Below are 20,734 nucleotides of genomic sequence, written 5' to 3' on the forward strand. Positions count from 1 at the left end.
TGGTTAAAGCCGTTATATAATATAAATGGTAGTTTTAACCATATTATTTCAATGTATTTTTGAGATTTTGTTTCATTTTACTGGACAACAATGTTAAAAATAGGAAATCTCAGTCATGAGCAATAATTAATAATTACGCTTCATCTAAACAATAACGCGCGTTCCCATGGTTACAAAATCGCTCTGTAACTAAAGCAAGCTATCCATAAACACTAGCTAGTGTGTGCAGAGTAAACCCTGTTTTAAACGGTCAACAAAAAGTCCCTTCTGAAGTCCTATGTGAAAAGGCAGCTTTCTGAAGAATGGACAACTGTGATTTAGACAAGCTCTCAGTGAACGGCGCCCAACTCTGCCCTTCTTTCAAGCCAGACATAACACTTTATACAGCGACTGTTCCGAGCAGCATAAACAGCGTGAAGCTCGATCTGCTCACAAGCGACAGTGGAGCTTCGTGTAAAATCGTAAGTATACTAATGTAAACCTAATAAGAAGTGTTTTAGTCGCAGTTACAGCTGACTTCACCAGCACTAACTCTCTATACGCTATGTTCGAGTTATTTGGTGATGGGTCAAGGACAGTGAACCTGAGTGACGGTTTAAACCGAATAGACATTGAGGTGATAGCTGAGGACGGCACAGGAAAGACCTACAGCATCGAGCTGACCAAACTGTCGGCCAGTGAGGCGAGCCTGAGAGCTCTGGCCGTAGAAGAGCATCACCAACTTCACCCTGTGTTTTCTCCAGACCTTTACGAGTACTCGTGTAAGTGTTTCCCGAGGTGACAAATCCAGGTCCTGAAAGTAGCTAAATCAATTCTGGTGTTTTTCTGCATTTTTTAAAAATAAAAACATAGTTGGTATATTTACCAGATTACCTAGATAAATCAGTTGGTCTGTTTAGGCGCGGTGAGTTTTGACTGTCACGTCGTCACCATCCAAGCCCAAGCGCCTGACCACAACATGCAGGTCACGGTGAAGGAGGCCTGCAGCTCCGGCTCTGTGCCTTTAAACGTTGGAGACACGTTGGTCACTGTGCAGGTCACGTCGCCAGATGGCACCAACTTACAAGTAAGCAACAGAATAAAGCTCATCCTAACTAGTAAAGAGAATTTTGAACCTGAACTTGAGTGTTCTTATGGAAGCTCATTCCCACCTATTAATTATTTGTATAATTTTTTTTGTCATAATTATGAGGGTCTAACAAAGTCACTCAAAATATCAAGAAAGTATCCCGAAATAATGACATTGCAATTAGAAAAGATTAGAAAAAAGATCTTTTTTTGTGTATACATTACATGTGTAATGCAAGGGCATGCCCTCTACTGGTTGAAAAACTACAAATATAACTTTCATCTTCCTCTTCTATCTGCTTTGGAGTCATCTACTATATATATTTTAATTCTATCCATATTTAATTCATATTTTCTTTCCTAGTTTAAAATAAAATCAGCTCTAAAACCCTTTTGGATCAGCTTGTGGTATGATAACTGATGCTAGTTAAAACCTGTGTTTATGTCAGTTGTCATAAAAGGCTTTGGCGTCTGAGGTGTCTTGTAGCCTCATAAACACTGTCCTTCAGGAAAATGACAGTTAATTCTGTACTATTAAGTGCCTAAAATACAAGGTACAATTGTAAATACACTGCAGTCCATAAGTTATTGTACAATACTATTTCTTTTGTTTTATAGGTAATGGCCAGAAAATTAAAGTACTGTCAGTACTAATACACGGCTATACTGCCCTATATATTCTAATATGTATATTTTAAAATTAACCATATTTCAGATGTACATTTCTAGTTTGCTTTGACAAAAAATAAAGTAAAATGGGTTCTAATACCATTTTAGATAAATAGATAAAATAAAATTTTACTATATATTTATGTATAGATAATTGAACTGTTGGTGGTTTGTTTTTTTTGGACAGCTGAATGTCACTGCATGCACACAAAGGCTAAATAATGGCAAACAGCAAAAATGCCACTGTCCAGTTCCTTGTAGGTTGCTCTGTTAGGTTGCTGTGTGCTGGCTGATGATGACTTTTCATGTTTTCAGGTGTATACAATAACGATTACTCGGGAACACATTCCTTTTCCAGTCACCTTCTGTGATGTGAAAGACCAGATGATGTTTGAATGTCCTGTATCTTTAAATGCCTTTTACAGGCCTGTGTCAATAAATCAAAGGTAGGAAAACCTGTAATGACACAATTTGGTAAGTAGACAGTAAAATATGACAAACTACATCAGTACTCAATAAATGCATTACTATAAGGCTATGGTTGCTATGGTTAAGTACAGGTGTAAAAGATTATTCCACGAACAATACAACAACTTTAATTCAACATTTAATTAAACAGTGCTTTGATCATAGGTGTGTATATTGAGTATTTTACAGTGTCTCAGTTTGACATGTTTTCATGCAGTGACCCGAAGGCCATCTTCTCATCTCCATATATTGACATGCTGACGCAGAGATCAAAGGTTCATCCGTTTACTGAGTGTCCACTGGGGGACTCATGGAAAGTTGCAGAGACTGAGCTTGACAAAAGGATGTCCAGCGCATTGGTCAACTGTTTCTTTGCACATCGTGGTATGAATACCATAGTTGAAAAAAAAAAACCTCTGCAAAACTGTAAAACTGCAAGTGAAACATGTTCAGTGAAGCAGTGCTGACAGTGTGAATAATTTGCTCAAGGAAATTAAATGATAATTTAGCAAATTGTTGTGTAGGTTGTAAAAGTGTGCTGAAACTTGGAGAGATCGGAGCACATGCAAATGATTGTCCTTACAAGCCACCACTTGCCCTGAATACAAAGGCCAGTATTAAATATTTACATATTAGATGCAGACATATTTACAAGCATTTGACATTAAATTAAATCTGTTTTGTCTTAATTCCTCTGGCATCCGTCTACTTCTAAATAGGATGTCACTGAAACAAACTGGTACAGAAAACATTTCACATCTTCAAGTTCCTGGGAAATTGAGACAAAGCACTCTCTTCAGGTGGGGCAGAGGTATTTTTCACATCACTCTTAAAAGAAACACTCCTAAAACCAAAGGTGCTTCAAGTGGAGCTATGACATAACTAAATTTTGGAAGAAAGAGCACGCCTGGGACTCCTTCTCCTGGCCCTCAAGCCGCTAATATACCCTCGCTTCTCAGTTTAACTCTGTGTTGAACAAATGTTGCACCCACCTCCACCCCGTCTACTTCCATCACTCACCAGTGGGGGGCAGGGATCCTACTTCTTGCGCTGACCATAGGAAAACCGACCCGACTCCAAGCCACAAATATATTCCCTCCCGCCCTCTTGTTCCATTTCAGGGTGTGGTCTGCCCTAGCAAAATGGTTCTTTGAGCGATGACCTAGAGTGATGATGTGTAATCTCTAGTACCAACTTGGTTCTTTATGGAACCAAAAGTAGTTCTTTCTCATAGCTCTTTTCGACCAAATAAACCTTTCAGGATTCTTAGACCCTTGCTTCTATCCAGCAAACCCCAAGGAACCAGTTGAAGCACCTTTAGTTTTCAGTGTGTTTTCGGGACATTTCCAGCTGTTTCAAGTTAACATACAATCAGGACATATCTTGTTGTTCTTTTAGGTTCAGAACTGGGAGAAAAGACTCCAGACAGCTGTAGGCGAGGGCAATGTAGACGACTTGTGCAGTCATGCTCAGAACTTTGTGAGGTTGTACAAAGAACGGATTCCCAAAGCTGGTATGATGCTTTTCAGAGTCACCAAGTCAAACTAGCACACTTATAAAAGTAGAGAACCACTTTTGGATCCTTAAAGATCCTTTCTATGGAGAATGACCCACAACCCAAATACTACTTGCTTTGTGGTGGCCTTATGGGGTCTTGGCCCTTGAAGAAAAGGGGGGAAAGAGGTTAACAAAGTATGCTGAGACAGGTGGACTATAGTCTGTATACAACTACAAAGTGCTCCTATATGGAAAATGGAGCTGATCTAATGGGCAGAGTTCATTCCAATCCAGGGGTGGTCATATTCTGATATGACTGTGTATTTGATTTTATAATAGACTTTTATCTTGGTCTGTTTTGTCTGTTTTATTTCTGTCTCTAACATGAGAAGGTTGTTGTGTTAGATAGCAATACAAATTTAAATACACCAGTATTCACATACTCATGAGGCTTCAGATGTTTTAAATGCTGCAATGCCTTACCTTTGACATATACATTTGTCACAATGCACCAGTCATTGCGCCCATGAAACATTCACCTAGCTCTTTGTGTGTGTGTTTGTGTTTCCAGTGAAATATTGCTTTTAAATTATGCAGGTGACATTATGCAGCATGAGACAGGTCAGACTCCTCTGGATTGTTTGAAACAAGCAGCCATCCACTATGCTACTGCAATCAAATTTAAGCCTCAAGATTCCCAACTGCATTGCCTGCTTGGAAACACTCTAGAGGAATACTATTACGCTTCAGAAATGTATGGCCTAAAAATGAAGGTAAATGAAAAGCCAGCTATAATTTTCTAGTTGATATGAGACAATTAGACACATGATGTGGCATGACATTTCTCTCTTAAAAGATTAAAATCAGTCTAAAACAACACTTCCAGGTTCCAGGTTTGTTAAGTACATCTGTGTTGTGTCTTCACTAGTTAACCATTTTATCAGGTACACCTACAATACAGCAGCAGTTTTTTTTCAGTTTACAGTTACTGATTTTAATACATTTGTTACATTATTAGCCGATGAGTCAAATCATGTGTGCTTCAGCAGAAAAATGAACAAACAATGCTGAAATTCAGCCCCCCAGGACTGGAGTAGAGGATATATATAAACTGTGCAGAACCTACAAAGTCCACTTATATTAATATGCAAAAGTTGTGGCACCCCTGTACAAATTATATGTGTAAATAACTCATATTCTCTGCAGACATTTTTACGCATAATTTAATGCACAGTTATTGTGTATTTGCTTGAATAGAAATCCAAGACCCAGGGGTTTCTGCATTGTGCCACAAGTAGCTTAAGCCAACAACTTTCTTCTGACTATTATTGGGTGCACATGAAAAAGGGCCAGTGCATCAGATGTTCTTACATGGTAACGGATTACCCCCTAGGAAGAAGGTGACCAGGATCTTAGTGAAGCCCAAGCAACCGGGAGGCAGGATGAGATCCTGGCCATCTGCAAGCTTCATGGCTTCTTAGGAACACCTACGGTAGAGAATCAGCTGAAAGCCCTTGACAAGGAGTTCCAGTTGCTGAAAGAGCAGGGCCAGTCAGGAAAGGCTGATTATATCCAGACCCTCTTCATCTGGCTGTCCAAAACAGCTAGAAAGGTACCTTTGCCACACCACTTTTGTCATATTAAAATGTAGACACACAATACTGTGTTCCAGAACTAATCATCTGAACTCCGCTGAAGAACAACAATGCACTTTTACAGTGTTGACTGCATTACTGCAGCATTTTTTCTGTTGGCTGTACTGTTACAGGAATAAGTTTTGTCAGTTTTGTCTGGCTACAGTAGGGTTCACAGGGTTGACTGTTGTTACATCAGTTACAGTGTTCCCTACTGTTACAGCAGTCACAGTGTTGACTATTGTCACATCATAGTGTTTCCTACTGTTACATCAGTCACAGTGTTGACTATTGTTACAGCAGTCACAGTGTTCCTTACTGTTACAGCAGTCACAGTGTTCCTTACTGTTACATCAGTCACAGTGTTCCCTACTGTTACAGCATTCACAGTGTTGACTATTGTTACTGTGAGCAGGCAGCATGTACTGTCAGCCACCAGCAGGGAGCCTGGCCAGCAAAGTATGAAAACTGGTGGGGTTGGAGCAAAGAACTCCAAGCCCCAGAATCCCCAGCAGTAATCAACGCTGACCAGACCCATCTGTGTGGCACGGTATAAATACGCCCAGCCAAACACAACTCCCTGTTGCACCTTTGTAGAGGGGTGAATGATAACAGTGGGTTTAAGTTGTGAACAGCAAAAGGCTGAAGTTAAAAGAGAAAAGCATTTGAGTTGTTGTCTTTTGTTTGAGTAAACATCACTCCTGTTTTTTCCTTTGTTTTCCTGCCGTTTTCTGTGTTGCTTATGCACTGTGTGCAGTGTTTATACTGCAACCTCTTACAGCTGTGGTGGCACAGTGGAAATACACTGGTCTCCCACTACCAGGGTTGGGAGTTCAAGCACACACCATAAGAGGGATAGTTTCTATTAATAATAATAAAACAAAATTTAACTGCACTTGAGTCCAAACCCCACAACACACCGTAACAGTTACAGCAGTCACAGTGTTGACTATTGTTACAGCAGTCACAGTGTTCCCTACCATTACAGCAGTTACAGTGTTGACTACAGTAAACTGCAGCCACTGCAGTCATAGTGTTGACTATTGTTGTTGACTAAATGTCACTGTGTTGAAAGTCCCTTGAGAGTCCCTTGTTGCAGCAGTAACAGTGTTGACTGTACTTTTATAGGTCAGCAAGGCTGGAGTGTGTGATAAGGAGAGCTGGCTGGACAGAGCCTTTCTGAAGTACATGGATGCCTGGTCTCTGAGTCCAGAGAAGTGGGAACTGAACCTTCATGTGGGCCGTCTGCTGCTCTTACAGGGGAGGAGCAGAGAGGCAATGCAGCATTTATACACTGCACTGGCCATCACACCCTCCCAGGCAACAATTAGGTCAGCCCTGTTCCTTTCTATACACTAAATTTCTAGTTTAATAGGTACCACTATTGTGTATCTACATTTATTGGTCATTTAAAACAAACTCTTGCCATATAAGGTGATTTACAATTACTCACTGGAAAGGGACCACCATAGGATCCCCTTGTGAGTCTTCGTTCCTCCCAAGGTTACCTCTCTCTAACTTTGATGTGATTTTCCTTTCCACTGTCGCCTTTGGCTTGCAGTGTATTTGGCACAGCAGCACTGTGTTCCCCTGTGTGTATAAACCAAATAAGGTTTATACAAAACCCAAGCATTATTTATCCCAGGTTCTACACAGGCTTGGCTGTCCTGGAGCAGCATGAAGCTTCAGTGGAAGATGAGAAGCATGCGATTTTGTTCCTCCAGCAAGGCCTGGAGCATGTTATGGGCCAGTACTTCACCCATCCAGACCAAGACATGTAAGGGATATAAGCATTTCAGTCTTTCTAAATAGATTTAAATAAGGTATTTGCAGCTAACCTCATTTTCCTCCACAGAGGACAGATGCAGAATGTTGGATATGCTCTGTCCACCGTGAATGTCCAGTTTCTAAGAGGTTGTCTAAGTCTGGGAGCACTGCTGTCCAAACATTTCAACTCAGAGCAAATAATAAGTCCAGTAATGGTATATCACATGTAAGTAGCAGCAACAGGTATGAAATATACAAGTAATACAGGGTTAAAGTTGTTCATGCTTTTTTAATTGGTTCCTTTTCGCACCTGCCCATCAAATGCTAGAAAAGTATTACTGGAACCAAGTGTTTTGTTTACCCAAAAGTGGGACTGTAGCATGACTTCATAAACCATATAATCAATTTTAAATAACGCACCATCAGTGTTTCTTCTAAACTCTAAAGTCTTTATGTTCTAAGATCAGTTAGAATATAAACATGCTCATCTAGTCTTTAGAGGACACTCTACACTTAGGATATTGGAAAAAACAGAGATTTTGATATTTTGTTGTTCTGCGATATATATTGTGAGGTATTACTTTACTTGAATGGTTCATCATAGATGCTTTGTAGATGCTCAGCTGACAGTCAGCTAACAATCAACTGAATATATATTAAATGCAACTGAGCTCTCTATTCAATGTAACCTTGCATCTAAACTCAATCCTAACCTTAACCATACCCTTGAATCAACCCTAAATCCTAAACCTAACCTTAAACGTAAACCTATAATCTAACCCTAAACCTAACCATAAAAGTTAAGGATATGGTTAGGGGTTAGGTGTAGGGTCACATTGAATAGATTTAATCATTTACATTTAACTTAGAGTTCAGTTGCATTTAATACATATTCAGTTAAATGTTAGTTGAATGTCAGATGAGAATCTATGCTGCATCTACAATGGTCCAGCCAAGTAAAGTGCTTCCTATTGCGATATTAAAAATACAGTAATTTTCACAATTTTCAACAGATTCTTTGTTGTGCGGCCCTACATCAGCCTAAAAGTAAAATTAGGCAAAAAAAAAAAAAAAAAAAAAAAAAAAAAAAAATATATATATATATATAGTAACTTTAGCAATCGATTTTCCAGTTTAAAGAACTTCAGACATTCAGTACTGCACTATAGAATACGGTGTAAGATGACAAACAACATATTTAACACTGGTCTTAGATTTGAGGGTCCCTTTTAATTAAATCAGTGAAAGCAGTGAATGTATGTACTGTTATGCAAAACAGTACAGTGCTGTTTTAGAGCACTGCATTAAACTTTGGCTTAAAAGTATTGCTCAGATGTGCACAATATTCCTAAATGTAGTTAAGCCATTAAACTACACATATAAACTAATTTTAAATAGGCTTCCCTATGTGGTTTCTGACTCTGTATAATATACTGTTATCTATAAACTTGGAGAACAGTACATCAGATGATGAAAAATAGTAGGAGCAGCTACTATTGGCTACAAGGCACTCACAACATGTCATTCTGTGTCAGAAAGTCAGGAATCACACCTTCACACACCACTTGCTTTACCTGGTTCATTGCTCATCTATTGCCTTTTCCCTCTGCAGTGTTGCTGTGTTAGCTGCACGAGCCGTTAGCATGTGTGTTGGTCAGGGTGAGGTGACTCAGCAGCTGGAGTGGGTGTTACTTGATGCCCACTTTGCTTTGCTTCAAGTCCTCATGCAGCAGCAGAACGTGATCAGGCAGGCGTGGATTGCTCACAGATGCCAGGCCCTTGGTGCTCTGATACGGCTCTCTTGCATTGCCCCCTGCAGAGAGCTCCTGGACATACAGGAGAGGGTGAGTTCACATTTTTTCACCTGTATTTTATCTACTAAAACATACAAACCAGAAACCTTTATAAATACTTCCTTAAACCTTGTCCTAATATTTAGCAGCCATGGGCTTTCATGCGTTTTCATGTAGCCGCTTCCTCAGTTTGTATTGTAATTAACAAAAATGAAGGAATAGTGGAGGTCAAGTTGAGGTCTGGAAGACAAAGATAATAGGAATACTCTGGAGTGGCGGTGCACTGTTGTACTGTGCAACGACACCTGCACTAATATGACCTTCAAGAGGCATCAGGAGAAAGCCTTTCCTTGTGTCCTCGCCACAAAATTCAGTATCTGACATTTTCAAATGAAAACAAGAGGATGAATTTTACTGCAGGATAATGATTCTAAATGCATAAAATAGACACAAAATCCCAAATGGATTATCTCAAGAGTCTTAGTCTGGTGTTTGAGCTGGGTAAAAAAAAAAAACTTGGATACTTACCAAACTGGGTGTTACCTCTGTACTGTACTGGCTGTGCCTTTTTTCCTTTATTGTTATTTTAAAACTGCTACATTTTAAAAAATAATAAAGAAACTTAAACACTCTACCTTCATGCCGTGATCTTTTACTTGCTTAGCAATTCACAGTAACTGAATTTTTGACAGAGGGTGCCCAATCAGGTGCATTTTATTTAAGATGCAATTAGCCTGCATCTTTGTCATATCATAAGTCCTGAGGGACACCCATGTGCAGTGTTGACAATATTTGGGTTACACTGTTTTAATGCATTAGGATTTGTACCTGTTTCTTCTCTAGACAAACCAAATGATGATAACTCAACAATAGACAACAATAGTCATGGTCATCAAACCTTGACTCAGCCTTGACTATTCAATACACTGCTTAAGAGGCTTTTTCATGGAATTCTTTCCATGCAGGTGTGTGAGGTGGGGGTGATGACCACACCCCGCAGCAGTACCGCGCTATACCTGCTAGGCCTGACCCAGCTGGCCCAGTACGACAATGACCCAAGCTCAGTGCAAGGTCAAGCAGCCATAGCAGATGCTTGCCTCAGTTTCCAGGCCAGCATTGCACTGGAGGGACTACCTTTAACTGGAGACCCCCCTGAGCAACTCACCAGTATGCAAACTTTGTTACCTTATCTTTTAAAAGTGGGCTAATGCATTTAATACAAATATAAACTATGGAAACTGCTAATGTTGCAATGGTAAATATATAATCAATGAAATATATATAGGTTTGTCATGATGTTTTGATGTTTGAATCATTTTAACTAGTGATGTATTGTTTAACAGAGTCTTTTTTTTAAATGTCCACTTGTGTGAATGAGTTCATTTTTCATGTTTCCTTCAGAGCAGAAGTGGTGGCAGGACCACTTGGCTAAAGAGAAGGAGAAAAGAGATAGTCAGGGCAGCATTAAAGCCACAGAAGTGACTAGACCATTTGAGGCCAGAGAAGATGAGAGAGCCACTGGGAGACGCAGAGGTGCTCCAGAACGAGGCAGGTCTACAACCGTAACCAAAGACGCTGCATCTGCCCCAGCCCGCAGGGTCAAGACTGCCCCAGCAGCCAAACAGAGCGGCCACACATCAAGGTTACCCTTCCAGATGCTGTTCTGTTAAGCATATGTACCAATGACAGAAAAACAGTTCACGTAACTGACATAGTGACCCGAGTGAAATTCACTGGTATTACTCCCCACTCTTTCTAACCAATCTTTCTTATGTGATGACAATTTTGACAAGTACAGGAGTCATTCGGCAACAGATATTCCCTTTATATTAGACTACAAGTAATGACACACTCTCGACAAAGCGTGTTACGTTGTAAAGTAACATCAAATACATTTCCTTATGGGGTTTTTGAACACTTTGACATATTCTATAAAATTTGACAGGAGAATGCACAACATATAGCTTTCAAGATACCATTACTACTGTTATTGTGCCACACTGTACTTTTATCAAGTTATGTGAACTGTGTTTCTGTCATTTGCACATAACATCTTAAAAACCTGATGTTATGTTATTTTTTATTCAACACAAAATATATAATGTATCTGACTAATATTTGTCTATTTATCTCATTTAGTATCAGAGGGACAGCTGCTAAGACTGAAGGTCGAGCGAAGAGCACAGGCAAAGTTAAAGTTTGCACTTCTCCTAGCAAGAGCAACCAGGTGTGCAGCCCTCCACAGTCTGACCCAGCAGGTTTGTCCACATGTGAATGTACTGTGTTTGTTAACTTCAAGTTTGTGCATGTGTACTAATTCTTATTTTTATTACTGTGACAGTAGAATACGTTTTGGGTGTGTCTTGCTATCAGTAGACTGTAGTTAAGTACAGTGTGTCTGGTGCTCTGGGAATTTGTGCCCATCCTTATGATTTCTGGTTTGATAGATGAGTAATGAAATGTTGAATCTGAGCGTCATGTGTGTTTTGCAGTTGCTTGTTTGCATTAAGGACAGGGCCGGTCATACAACTATGGTGTTTTGTGTCAGGGGTACACATTTTAGCTGACAAATGCATGTGTGTGGGAGGGGTTTTCAGTGTCAGGAGGCTATAGACTACTTACTGCATTTTAAATGTAAAGCAAACTCTGTTAACAGAGTACACCAACAATTATTTATTGTTTATCATGATATCTACTGCTTTATACACTTACTGAACACTTTATTAGAAGCACTGTTTTTTGCAGCAGTGTTTGCCTACATGTAGCAAAATATGCAGTACTTATCTAATCTTAAGATTACACTTCATGAAAGTCAATCTGCTGAAGAGAAAGCTTCAGAAAGCTAGTAGTGAAAGCTTTGAATTTCTGCTAAACCATGCTGTAATACTGCCTCTGCTTTATCTACTCTGACCAGTATAACGCTGTTTAAAACCCAAATGTTTGTATCTTGGTCATGTAATGTGCATTTCAGCAGCATCAGGAAAAGAGGAGAGTGAGCCCAGTGGAACATCCACTCCAGCCATTCTAAATGTGAAGTCCCATGCTCCACGGCTAGGATTAGCCAGAGTCCTGTCCCGTTCTCCAGATACTCACCAGCAGGCCTGCAGGTTCTACGAGGCGGTCATTGCCATAGCTCCTGAGGTCAGATTCAAATTTACAACCAAAAAACAACTTTAATTAATCGCTACCAATTCTGCAAAGAAAAGTGCTAAAATATCCAACCAGAGTCAAAATAAATAAATAATTAGAAGCTCAATATTGACATGGTATGATCCATGTCCATGATGAGTGTATGTAGACTTCTGACCACAACTGTAGCCAATACCACCACAGCATACCACCAGTTAACAGCAACTGTAATATCCCACTTCTCTTAAAATGTGTTGTTAAATAGTCACTGTGAGACATACTGTTATAAATAAAGAACAGACAAATATCAGGTTGAAGATGCAACATTAACTGCATAGTGTCAGAAATCACATAAGTGCAAAGAAGCAAGTATTTTGGCTCTCACAGCTGACACTCATGCTTGTTCACACAAACACATCTCAGGTTCACGATGCATACATTGAGCTGGCGAACCTGCTGGTGAAGAGCGACCCTCTGGCCGCTGTGGACGTTTACAGCCGCTTTCCATTAAAGCCTGTTAATAAACAGACGTTCGACGACGCCTTCATAACTGGGGAGATTGTTCGAATCCTCATGAAGCAAGAGTTGTATGACCACCCACAGCTGGTTCCTAACCTGATTGCCTATGGGAAAGTCATGGGGCTCAGTAAGTTTCTTGACACATCATTGAATTTCCCCACTGTGGGACTAATAAAGGATTATCTTATGCATTTCTGTGTGTGCACTGTGCTGCTCAAAGGCCCTTACCCCTTTTTATTATATCTTTTTTTAATTGCACGTATGTCTCCTTTTAAAGGCTGCCTTGAAAAGTACATTGTCATACTGGATGGAAAGTTCATGACCAACCTTCTGAAGACTGTTTACGCAGGAATTCACAACAAATCAGTGGATGATGAGGATCTCCAACAGTTTTTCAAGTTTAAGTGCTGGATATGAACAGAGTAATGGTCGTAGGCTTCCATTCAGCTATATTTATTTATAAGTAGAGTATGGAAAATGTCTAAATGCATTTAAACAGCAAAACAGAATATTTTTTTTCAAAGAAGAATGCTACAAAAGCTACAAAGTAAAATGTCTTATTGTCTAAAATGTTTTATTTGAATATTTTAAGAGGTCAGAAGGTCATTTTAAGTTGGTTTAAGTTAAGTTTAAATTGTATGTCTTTTCTATGTGATTTTTTATGTGAAGACATCAAATCTTTTGACAATCTAAAACTTTTAAACACATTTACAGTTATAACATCACAATAAAGTCTAACGTGGTTATAAATCAACATTGTATACATATATTTTTAAATTACCTGGTTGTTGATGACAGGGTGACCCGGGTGTGTTTACACTTTTATCTTTATATAAATTAAAGAAATCTATTGATCCCCATAAAATTACCCTTTCCTCTAAGGAAATCAGGTCAGAAACCATTAAATATTATTTCATATAATATAATTTAATATATTCAATAATATTTGCTGGCAACCACTTACATATTAATTGAACAGAGCTCTTGTCATTTTAAATCCCTTCTTTCCTTCCTCAACTGCTGATTAGTCAAGTCAAGTCAAATTTATTTGTATAGCGCTTTTTACAACTGTTGTTGTCACAAAGCAGCTTTACATAATCAGTATTATTAGCATCTTTAAGTTTCTGGATAAGCTTTATGAGGGTGGTATTTTATTTCCAGTTGTTACTCTAAAATCTTTCTCTCTCCTGAAACGCTTACTCTACCACTTTAGGCTTTAAAATACTTAGAACCTTTTAAAGGCTCAAATTCAAAAAATGAGAAGTGTGTGTTAGTGAAGAAAATTAACTTACCAGATGTCTCCAAGTTAATGATGTGTAAAACGCCATTTAATATTTCCAAAACAAATGAAACAGAACATCATTTGAAAGAACAGAGACACTGCTCTGCTAAACAGTATTTAAGTATGCCTGCACATTAAAAAGTTCATATTTGAGTGGGAAGCACACTTACAGCAGAACTATATACAGGTTTGGAGCTGCAGGCTATTCACTCAGACTCTGTTCAGCTTGGTGACAATGAGGACTCGCACAGACTGATCGAATGAAGAACACACACACAGGCCCTGCTTGTCAGGACTCCAGTCCAAGCTGGCAATGGGTTGTGTGGACAGGGTAACGTTTTGCAGGAGGTTAAGTGTTCCAGCTACTCCTCTGTCCACTCCATCTTCATCTTTTTCACTTCTCTTGGCTGGATACTCACTGCAACAACAAGACAATTGAAGCATTTATGCATTAAAACATTTATAAATAAGTGTGTATATATTACACACACACACACACACACACACACACACACATACACACACAATACTGTAATATTTCACTTACTATTTCCATAAGTGCAGGTTGCCTGCTCCACCTGCTGTCATGAAAATGTCTCGGTTCTGAGGCAAATGTCTTACTTGCCATATTGTAGACTTATGAGCCTGAAGGAAAAAAAGCAAAAGATTAAATGAGTGTGCAGTTGAGTGGTTAGATCACAGTGAACTGACAGCTTCTTCTAATGCTTTAAATGTAGACTTCTTGGCTAATATTATGTAAATGTAGTAAATTACATAAATGAGTATTTCCATACATAACTTAAACAGAAAACAGAAGCTATCCACTGACAGACACAGTGCACTACACTACATTTAGGTTAGCCAAAACAGTCGACTTCAAATACCTTTTCAGAAATGGAAGCAAAGCCTTTGGTTGGGTGCTGGGTTCTCATGTCAAACACGTGGAATTTGCCCTCTAAAGATGTTGCCACCAGTTTGTTCATATGGATATCCTTCCTGTCAAATTCAACACTGCACACCTATTAAATGCAGAAAAGAATGATAAATATTTCTTTAGAAATATTTAAATTGTTAGACATATTTTAATTTTGAATGTAAGCTGAGGTAAGTTTCAATATATTTGTTTAAATCAAAATCTAAAGAATCTAAATTCCAGAGCAAACAAAACAACAACAAGAAACAACAGCACTTTCCTGCTAAATTAATGCTTGGTTATTCTGGTTGACTTCCAGTTGTAAAGTCTTAACTAGATAAGAATCGTTTTTTGGGGAATTGTCAGCTGACGACGATTCCAGAGCTTAGCAACTTTTTGACTCTTCAAACCGCTGAGTGCAAACACTCAACAACTAAAGGCTTCTCTAAAAAGCTGGCTAACAATGTGGAAATAAAGCTAACTGGTGCCTACAAAGCTGGGGAAAACCATAAACAGATGTTCTTTGTTCACTGTCAGAAATGGTTAAAGGGATTGGTGGTAGTCAAGGCAAGATCCGGATGATCCAGAAAACTGAGCACTGCTCATATGCTGATCAGAAACACAAAATAAAGCCCCTATTTGACAAAGGACTGGTCATCATCTACACAGAGGAGTTACCAGAAGGAAACCTTCCTGCAACAGCTTCACAGACGTCAAAATAAAAAAAAACAACATCCAGATAAGCCAAGGACTTTTATAAAAACTGCTGTGGACTGATAAAGTCAAAATAGAACACTTTGGCCACAATCACCAAAGGTATGTTTGAGCATAAATCAGCATTTTATAAAACATAATCCTGCTCTCTCAGTTCCCATATACAGTATTGAAAATCTGTGGTTAGATGTTAAACCTGGTGTGTATGCAAGATAACACAAGAGTTAGACAGTGCTGTTATACTGTGATCTCATGAGTTATGTTCGTAGAGCAGTTTTAGTTTGTTATTAATAGTGAAAAGTAAAGGTTGTAGTGCTGTTCTTTCACACTCAATGTGATCTATAGCACCAGGTGTCAACACAAACAAAGAAACATCATACGATGCCCATTTGGGACAAAACAAAAAGCAAACACTTAAATGCATGAGCAGAAAAGACAACTCTAACAGTTATAGAAACATGCACCCACTTACCCCATTTTTAATGTTTTTCTCCCATCGCAGAGACATATTTCGCAGGTCAAAGAGCTTGATGTCACCATTGTCATAACCAGCACACACACAGCGGTCCTGATCATTGAAAGCATGACCTTTTAACATAAAATAAATACATGAAAATCCAAATTCAAAGTCAAGCAAGTTCTGTGATTGTTGGCATACTTTTCATATGTTAACTGGATATAATGTAAATGCACACCAAAGGCAACTGTCCAACAATCTCTCTTTGTTTCTCCTTCAACCGGCTCCATGTTTGCCACAGGGGTGTCTTTTTGTCTTGGGTCCCACACCTTTACTGTACCTATAAAAACAAGTCCCAAAAATATATACACTTGGTCACAAATTGCAGTCTTCGCATGATACAAAACACATCCATTTGTATTGAGAGTCTTGACAGCAGTAGCATCCATACCGTCTCTGCTTCCTGTAACGATTTCTGGAGCACCATCTCCAATACCTAACCCTCCGACTCCATCAATGGTGTTCACTATTTCCTTATGCGCTTTCACTGAGTACACAGGGACCTCTGGTGCTTCTAGATTCCTGGAGAAACACTCAAAGTTCAGTTAGCTTGTCTCTGAAACCTCAAACTGGGAATTAGAACATAGAAAACATTATTCATACCACACATGAAGATTTCCATCAAAGTCCCCTGTGGCTAAATGCCTCTGCTGGAAAGATGTGGCTCCAAAAGTCCCACATTTTATGGGCTTGGTTTTCTCTATCTTAGAACACAGAAGCAGTTTTAAAAGTTTTAAAATATGCTGAAATGTACTACTACATTACTACTAAGGCTACATGCAGGTTTATTTAGGACTAAAGAGGACTGAGATACATAGTGAGCACAATAAGACTTTTAAAAGTATCAGTATTTCTATTAGATGACTAGCCAGTCTGCTAGCATTTGGAGTAGACTACTGAGGGAGAATATCACACCCCTTATTTCATTCCTCAAAATAAATTCCCTACACCATCATCACTAATGTAGGAAAAATGACCAGTTATCAATCGGAATCAGGACAATACTCGTGTACATAGCTACATCCAATTGGCTCTTACACAGCAGCAACACACACGTCTAACTAGTGACCAAACAAGCCAACGGTCACAGCGTCCATTTCAGCATGTCGTGCAGCTGACGCTCGAAGCTCATTCCTTAGGTGTGTGCGGACTTGGAAGCATAAACCACTGGGTTCAACTTCTTTGCGGCACGATTAGCTAGCTAGCTATATAATAGAAAAACGCAAAGTCAGAGAAGTGTGTAACTTAGTGAGCCTTTCCTGTAGTCGCTGTTACTTCCTGTTGCTATGACAACCAGGCACCAAGAGTGTTCTAGAAATAGCTTCGGAAGCTAACTTTAGCTAGCCGTCGGTCATCCAACCAGCCCCAGATATCACTAGAAACATCAGCTATATAACTGACATGATTCACCTCTTTTACAAGCTGGACGTCCCCGTGCTGCACCTCGTATATCTGCATAACACCCGTTCCTCTCGCAAAGTTGCCCATACACACAAACTTGGCACTGCATGGAATCCATTTGCTGTCGAAAACGGTGTAGTTCAAACTCTTCTGGATATGAGCGATAATCTGCGGCTTCTCCAGTGGCGCTGACATCTCGGCCAAAAACAGTTTCGAGACAAAATGACACCAAACTACAGAAACGTTGAAATCTTCTCAAATTCACAACTCCACTCTGAGGTCCCCTTCAACACAGAGCAGAGCTGTTCACGGTGCTGCCTGATCGCTCGGCAACGATCAATTATTATTACTAAGACCTCAGCGAAGGCAAGGCAGGTCTGAATACATATAGCTACGTTAATTACATTATTTATCGTATTTATTATGATATTACGATGATTTCTTCCAGTTGCCTTAATTCCGATGTTTATTAGTTTGGTTTGATCTCGTTGGTCAGTCCAGTCAAGGGTCCTTTGAGTGGAGCGGTAGAGACCGCGTGTTGAAGATAAACAGTCCTTCATATGAATTCGGCACATTTTCATTAAATTGGAGGAACAAACACCCTGGAAATTCACAATGGAACCTGCAGAGAACACAATATCCGAGCCGTCTACCACTATGGACTGTGAAGGCAACGCGGACGGTTTCGAGAAAGTAAAATCAAAAAAGAGCCAAAAACGCAAACGAGCTGCTGGTGAGGCTGACATGGAGAGCGAAGAGGCCGTGGCACCCAAGAGACCACAGTTTCCACCCATTTCGGGGGATAAACTCAAGGTACAATTGACCATGAACGTGGAATGTATTAAACTCCCATGTTCGTGTTTAATATCACATAACTGTCTGAAGACGTAGCTGACTTTAAAGACCACCACGTGTCGTTCCACGCATGCGCGAGACCCAGCTGATTCCCAGAGTGAACGCCTGTCTGTCTAAGTTTTTGACTAGCTGTGTAAGTTAAATGGGATCTCCACGGGACTACGTGTATGGCTGAGCAGTGAACAGAGTCTCGAAATCTGTACAGTGGATTTCAGAATTTTAAGAGTTGTTTAATGTAGTATAGGAGGTAACACACTTGTCTTCAACCTGACCGACTGGGGGTCTACGACACAAAGGGATTATTTTTTTTACTATACAACTACTGTGCACTAGTTCACTACTAGTGAACCTTTGTGTTCTGGTTTTATTATTATTATTATTATTATTATTATTATTATTATTATTATTATTATTATGTAATCAATAATATTCTCATAGTTTTTGATTGCAACACCCTACATATCATAGCTGTGAATGTATTTAAAATGGCACTTCTGCTAAATGTCAAATACTAAAAAACAGTGTCTGAGACACCATACAGTGTATTCATAATGATTTTATGTAATATGTCTTGTGAGGAGGTCTTTACATTTTGAAAATCCATGACATTTGGGATTTTCCTTCCAAATTTTTCTTCAATTTTCATATCCTCATATTCATCATTTTCATCTTTCATGTTCTTCAGCTGAATGGGTATGACTGTGATTTCTAAATTTACAGAATGCCTGGTCTTTGCATTCAATTGGTTTCCTCTATATTGGTCACAGTGTGTTATGTGTTTATGTAAACAGCACGTAACATGTGCTGTTTACATACAACAACATGTAAATGTATGTGGTGTTTACTGTCATTACAGTAATTTTGGTGGACACATTTCAAGAATGTGTACATTCTCTAGATGGCAGTTTGCATAACACAGAACAGTCACAGACTCATTTCTAGAATTCAGATTTTTGGATTGTTTTAATGGGCATCATGTCTTTGGCTTCCCAGTTTGTGCCTGTGTGCTCATGATATTGTTCTGGTTTGTTTGTTTTTCAGGGAGGTGCTGATGATATGAGGAAAATAGCTGTTCCTTCTCACCGCTACACACCTCTGAAGGAAAACTGGCTTAAAATATTTACTCCCATTGTTGAGAACCTGCAACTTCAAGTCAGATTTAACCTCAAAACAAGAAATGTTGAGATTAAAGTAAGGGCAGAGAATTGCATTAAATGACATTGTGAAAGAGCTTTGAACTGAAAAACTCTTCACTGATGTTCTTTTTCATTTGCTTGTTTATTACAGACCTGTAAGGAAACACAAGATATTGGTGCTCTGACAAAAGCAGCAGACTTTGTAAAGGCATTTGTTTTGGGATTTCAAGTGGAGGTGGGTATTTAGGCACAGTATTTTAAAAGTTATATTTAATTAGCTGTTCTATTCATGTTCTTCATGAATTACCAAATGTGTGAACATTTCTCTTTCTCTTTATATGAACAATAATCTTATAGGATGCACTTGCACTCATCAGACTGGATGAACTGTTTTTGGAAACGTTCGATGTCACAGATGGTAAGTCTCATTTCACAAGTGATATGCATTTTCTCATTAGTAAATGTCACATTCATAATGTATACTTATTTTGTGTTCTTTTCAGTGAAGCCTCTCAAAGGAGATCACTTGTGTAGAGCTGTTGGTAGAATAGCGGGCAAAGGAGGAAAAACAAAATTCACCATCGAAAATGTCACCAAAACTAGGATTGTCCTTGCAGACACGTGAGTGTAGTCAGAAAATTCCAATTGTTCACCTTTTTTCCACAAATATGGCTTATATAGGCTAACAGATATTTACCATTTATTTTTGCAGGAAGGTTCATATATTGGGATCTTTTCAGAATATAAAAATGGCACGGACAGCTATATGCAATCTCATTTTGGGTAAGTAAAGTCAAAGGCAGACCAATGGTTTCCAACCCTACTCCTTGAGTTACCTTACTGCAGATTCTGGATCCAACTAGTCACTGCTTTCAGAAGTCTGTAATTGGCGGTATGAGATTTGGATTTAAATTGTAGAACGGCAGCTCTCCAGGAGGAGGGTTGGAGACGACAGAGGTAGACGTGTGTGCAAGATAGGAGTTGGGTGATGAAATTGATGGGACCAACTGGATTGTTTTCTTTCACCTCAACAGGGAGCCCACCATCAAAGGTGTATGGGAACATTCGAGCGGTTGCCAGTCGTGCAGCTGAGAGATTCTAACATGGAGCCTCAAACGCTGGTTGGATTTCTTTGATCTTTAACCTGTGATGCAGCTCATGGACTGGTACAGAAATGTGGCAAATTATAGACTTGCAGGAATACTGGCCTGAAATACTGATTCCTACAGTTCTGACTAGAACTGTTAAGTCCTCAGAAGACTCATTTTTTGATTATGTGATGGAGCACTGATTTGCTATGAATATCACTAAAGAATATTGCTCAAAAAATAAAACACATACCATTGGAAATGAGGCAACTCATGAATGCAGT

At 39.1% G+C, this 20,734-nt stretch overlaps 4 protein-coding genes across 4 annotated transcripts; 3 read left to right on the forward strand and 1 right to left on the reverse strand.

Moving 5' to 3' along the window:
- Positions 1 to 266: 266 nt before the first annotated feature.
- LOC140554020 (uncharacterized) lies at positions 267 to 3,078 on the forward strand. The gene is made up of 7 exons (XM_072676828.1): positions 267 to 461; positions 554 to 761; positions 900 to 1,066; positions 2,053 to 2,183; positions 2,423 to 2,589; positions 2,730 to 2,815; positions 2,925 to 3,078. Exons 1-7 carry the CDS (start codon positions 303 to 305, stop codon positions 3,036 to 3,038), a joined length of 1,032 nt encoding a protein of 343 aa, XP_072532929.1. The 5' UTR covers positions 267 to 302; the 3' UTR covers positions 3,039 to 3,078.
- On the forward strand, positions 3,005 to 13,072 carry LOC140554019 (uncharacterized). Its single transcript, XM_072676827.1, has 14 exons — positions 3,005 to 3,016; positions 3,604 to 3,718; positions 4,300 to 4,475; positions 5,096 to 5,314; positions 6,465 to 6,667; positions 6,982 to 7,113; positions 7,192 to 7,329; positions 8,716 to 8,947; positions 9,862 to 10,063; positions 10,298 to 10,538; positions 11,036 to 11,154; positions 11,868 to 12,037; positions 12,449 to 12,671; positions 12,822 to 13,072. The coding sequence occupies exons 3-14, from the start codon at positions 4,308 to 4,310 to the stop codon at positions 12,959 to 12,961; spliced, it is 2,187 nt and encodes a 728-aa protein (XP_072532928.1). The 5' UTR covers positions 3,005 to 3,016; positions 3,604 to 3,718; positions 4,300 to 4,307; the 3' UTR covers positions 12,962 to 13,072.
- Positions 13,073 to 13,847: 775 nt separating this feature from the next.
- On the reverse strand, positions 13,848 to 17,683 carry dnaaf10 (dynein axonemal assembly factor 10). Its single transcript, XM_072676829.1, has 8 exons — positions 17,381 to 17,683; positions 16,574 to 16,674; positions 16,362 to 16,492; positions 16,149 to 16,250; positions 15,926 to 16,041; positions 14,711 to 14,845; positions 14,374 to 14,471; positions 13,848 to 14,244 (listed from the first exon to the last, which is right to left on the reverse strand). Exons 1-8 carry the CDS (start codon positions 17,564 to 17,566, stop codon positions 14,037 to 14,039), a joined length of 1,077 nt encoding a protein of 358 aa, XP_072532930.1. The 5' UTR covers positions 17,567 to 17,683; the 3' UTR covers positions 13,848 to 14,036.
- Positions 17,684 to 17,882: 199 nt separating this feature from the next.
- On the forward strand, positions 17,883 to 20,724 carry pno1 (partner of NOB1 homolog). The gene is made up of 7 exons (XM_072677597.1): positions 17,883 to 18,184; positions 19,268 to 19,417; positions 19,514 to 19,597; positions 19,720 to 19,780; positions 19,866 to 19,983; positions 20,075 to 20,145; positions 20,397 to 20,724. Exons 1-7 carry the CDS (start codon positions 17,987 to 17,989, stop codon positions 20,462 to 20,464), a joined length of 750 nt encoding a protein of 249 aa, XP_072533698.1. The 5' UTR covers positions 17,883 to 17,986; the 3' UTR covers positions 20,465 to 20,724.
- Positions 20,725 to 20,734: the final 10 nt, after the last annotated feature.

The sequence above is a fragment of the Salminus brasiliensis genome, chromosome 4, assembly GCF_030463535.1.
Source record: "Salminus brasiliensis chromosome 4, fSalBra1.hap2, whole genome shotgun sequence".
Classification (NCBI taxonomy): domain Eukaryota; kingdom Metazoa; phylum Chordata; class Actinopteri; order Characiformes; family Bryconidae; genus Salminus; species Salminus brasiliensis.

Bases quoted from the DNA above. Each gene is read 5' to 3' on its own strand.
- LOC140554020 (XM_072676828.1), top strand. From the start codon at position 303: ATGGACAACTGTGATTTAGACAAGCTCTCAGTGAACGGCGCCCAACTC. The intron at 1,067-2,052 runs GTAAGCAACAGA...TCATGTTTTCAG, and splicing joins CAGATGGCACCAACTTACAA to GTGTATACAATAACGATTAC. The intron at 2,590-2,729 runs GTATGAATACCA...ATTGTTGTGTAG, and splicing joins CTGTTTCTTTGCACATCGTG to GTTGTAAAAGTGTGCTGAAA.
- LOC140554019 (XM_072676827.1), top strand. From the start codon at position 4,308: ATGCAGCATGAGACAGGTCAGACTCCTCTGGATTGTTTGAAACAAGCA. The intron at 6,668-6,981 runs GTCAGCCCTGTT...TATTTATCCCAG, and splicing joins CCCTCCCAGGCAACAATTAG to GTTCTACACAGGCTTGGCTG. The intron at 10,064-10,297 runs GTATGCAAACTT...TGTTTCCTTCAG, and splicing joins CCCCCCTGAGCAACTCACCA to AGCAGAAGTGGTGGCAGGAC.
- dnaaf10 (XM_072676829.1), bottom strand. From the start codon at position 17,566: ATGTCAGCGCCACTGGAGAAGCCGCAGATTATCGCTCATATCCAGAAG. The intron at 16,042-16,148 runs GTGTGCATTTAC...TTATGTTAAAAG, and splicing joins TTGTTGGACAGTTGCCTTTG to GTCATGCTTTCAATGATCAG. The intron at 14,472-14,710 runs GTATTTGAAGTC...TTTTTCCTTCAG, and splicing joins TTGCTTCCATTTCTGAAAAG to GCTCATAAGTCTACAATATG.
- pno1 (XM_072677597.1), top strand. From the start codon at position 17,987: ATGGAACCTGCAGAGAACACAATATCCGAGCCGTCTACCACTATGGAC. The intron at 19,598-19,719 runs GTGGGTATTTAG...ATAATCTTATAG, and splicing joins TTTTGGGATTTCAAGTGGAG to GATGCACTTGCACTCATCAG. The intron at 19,984-20,074 runs GTGAGTGTAGTC...TTATTTTTGCAG, and splicing joins AGGATTGTCCTTGCAGACAC to GAAGGTTCATATATTGGGAT.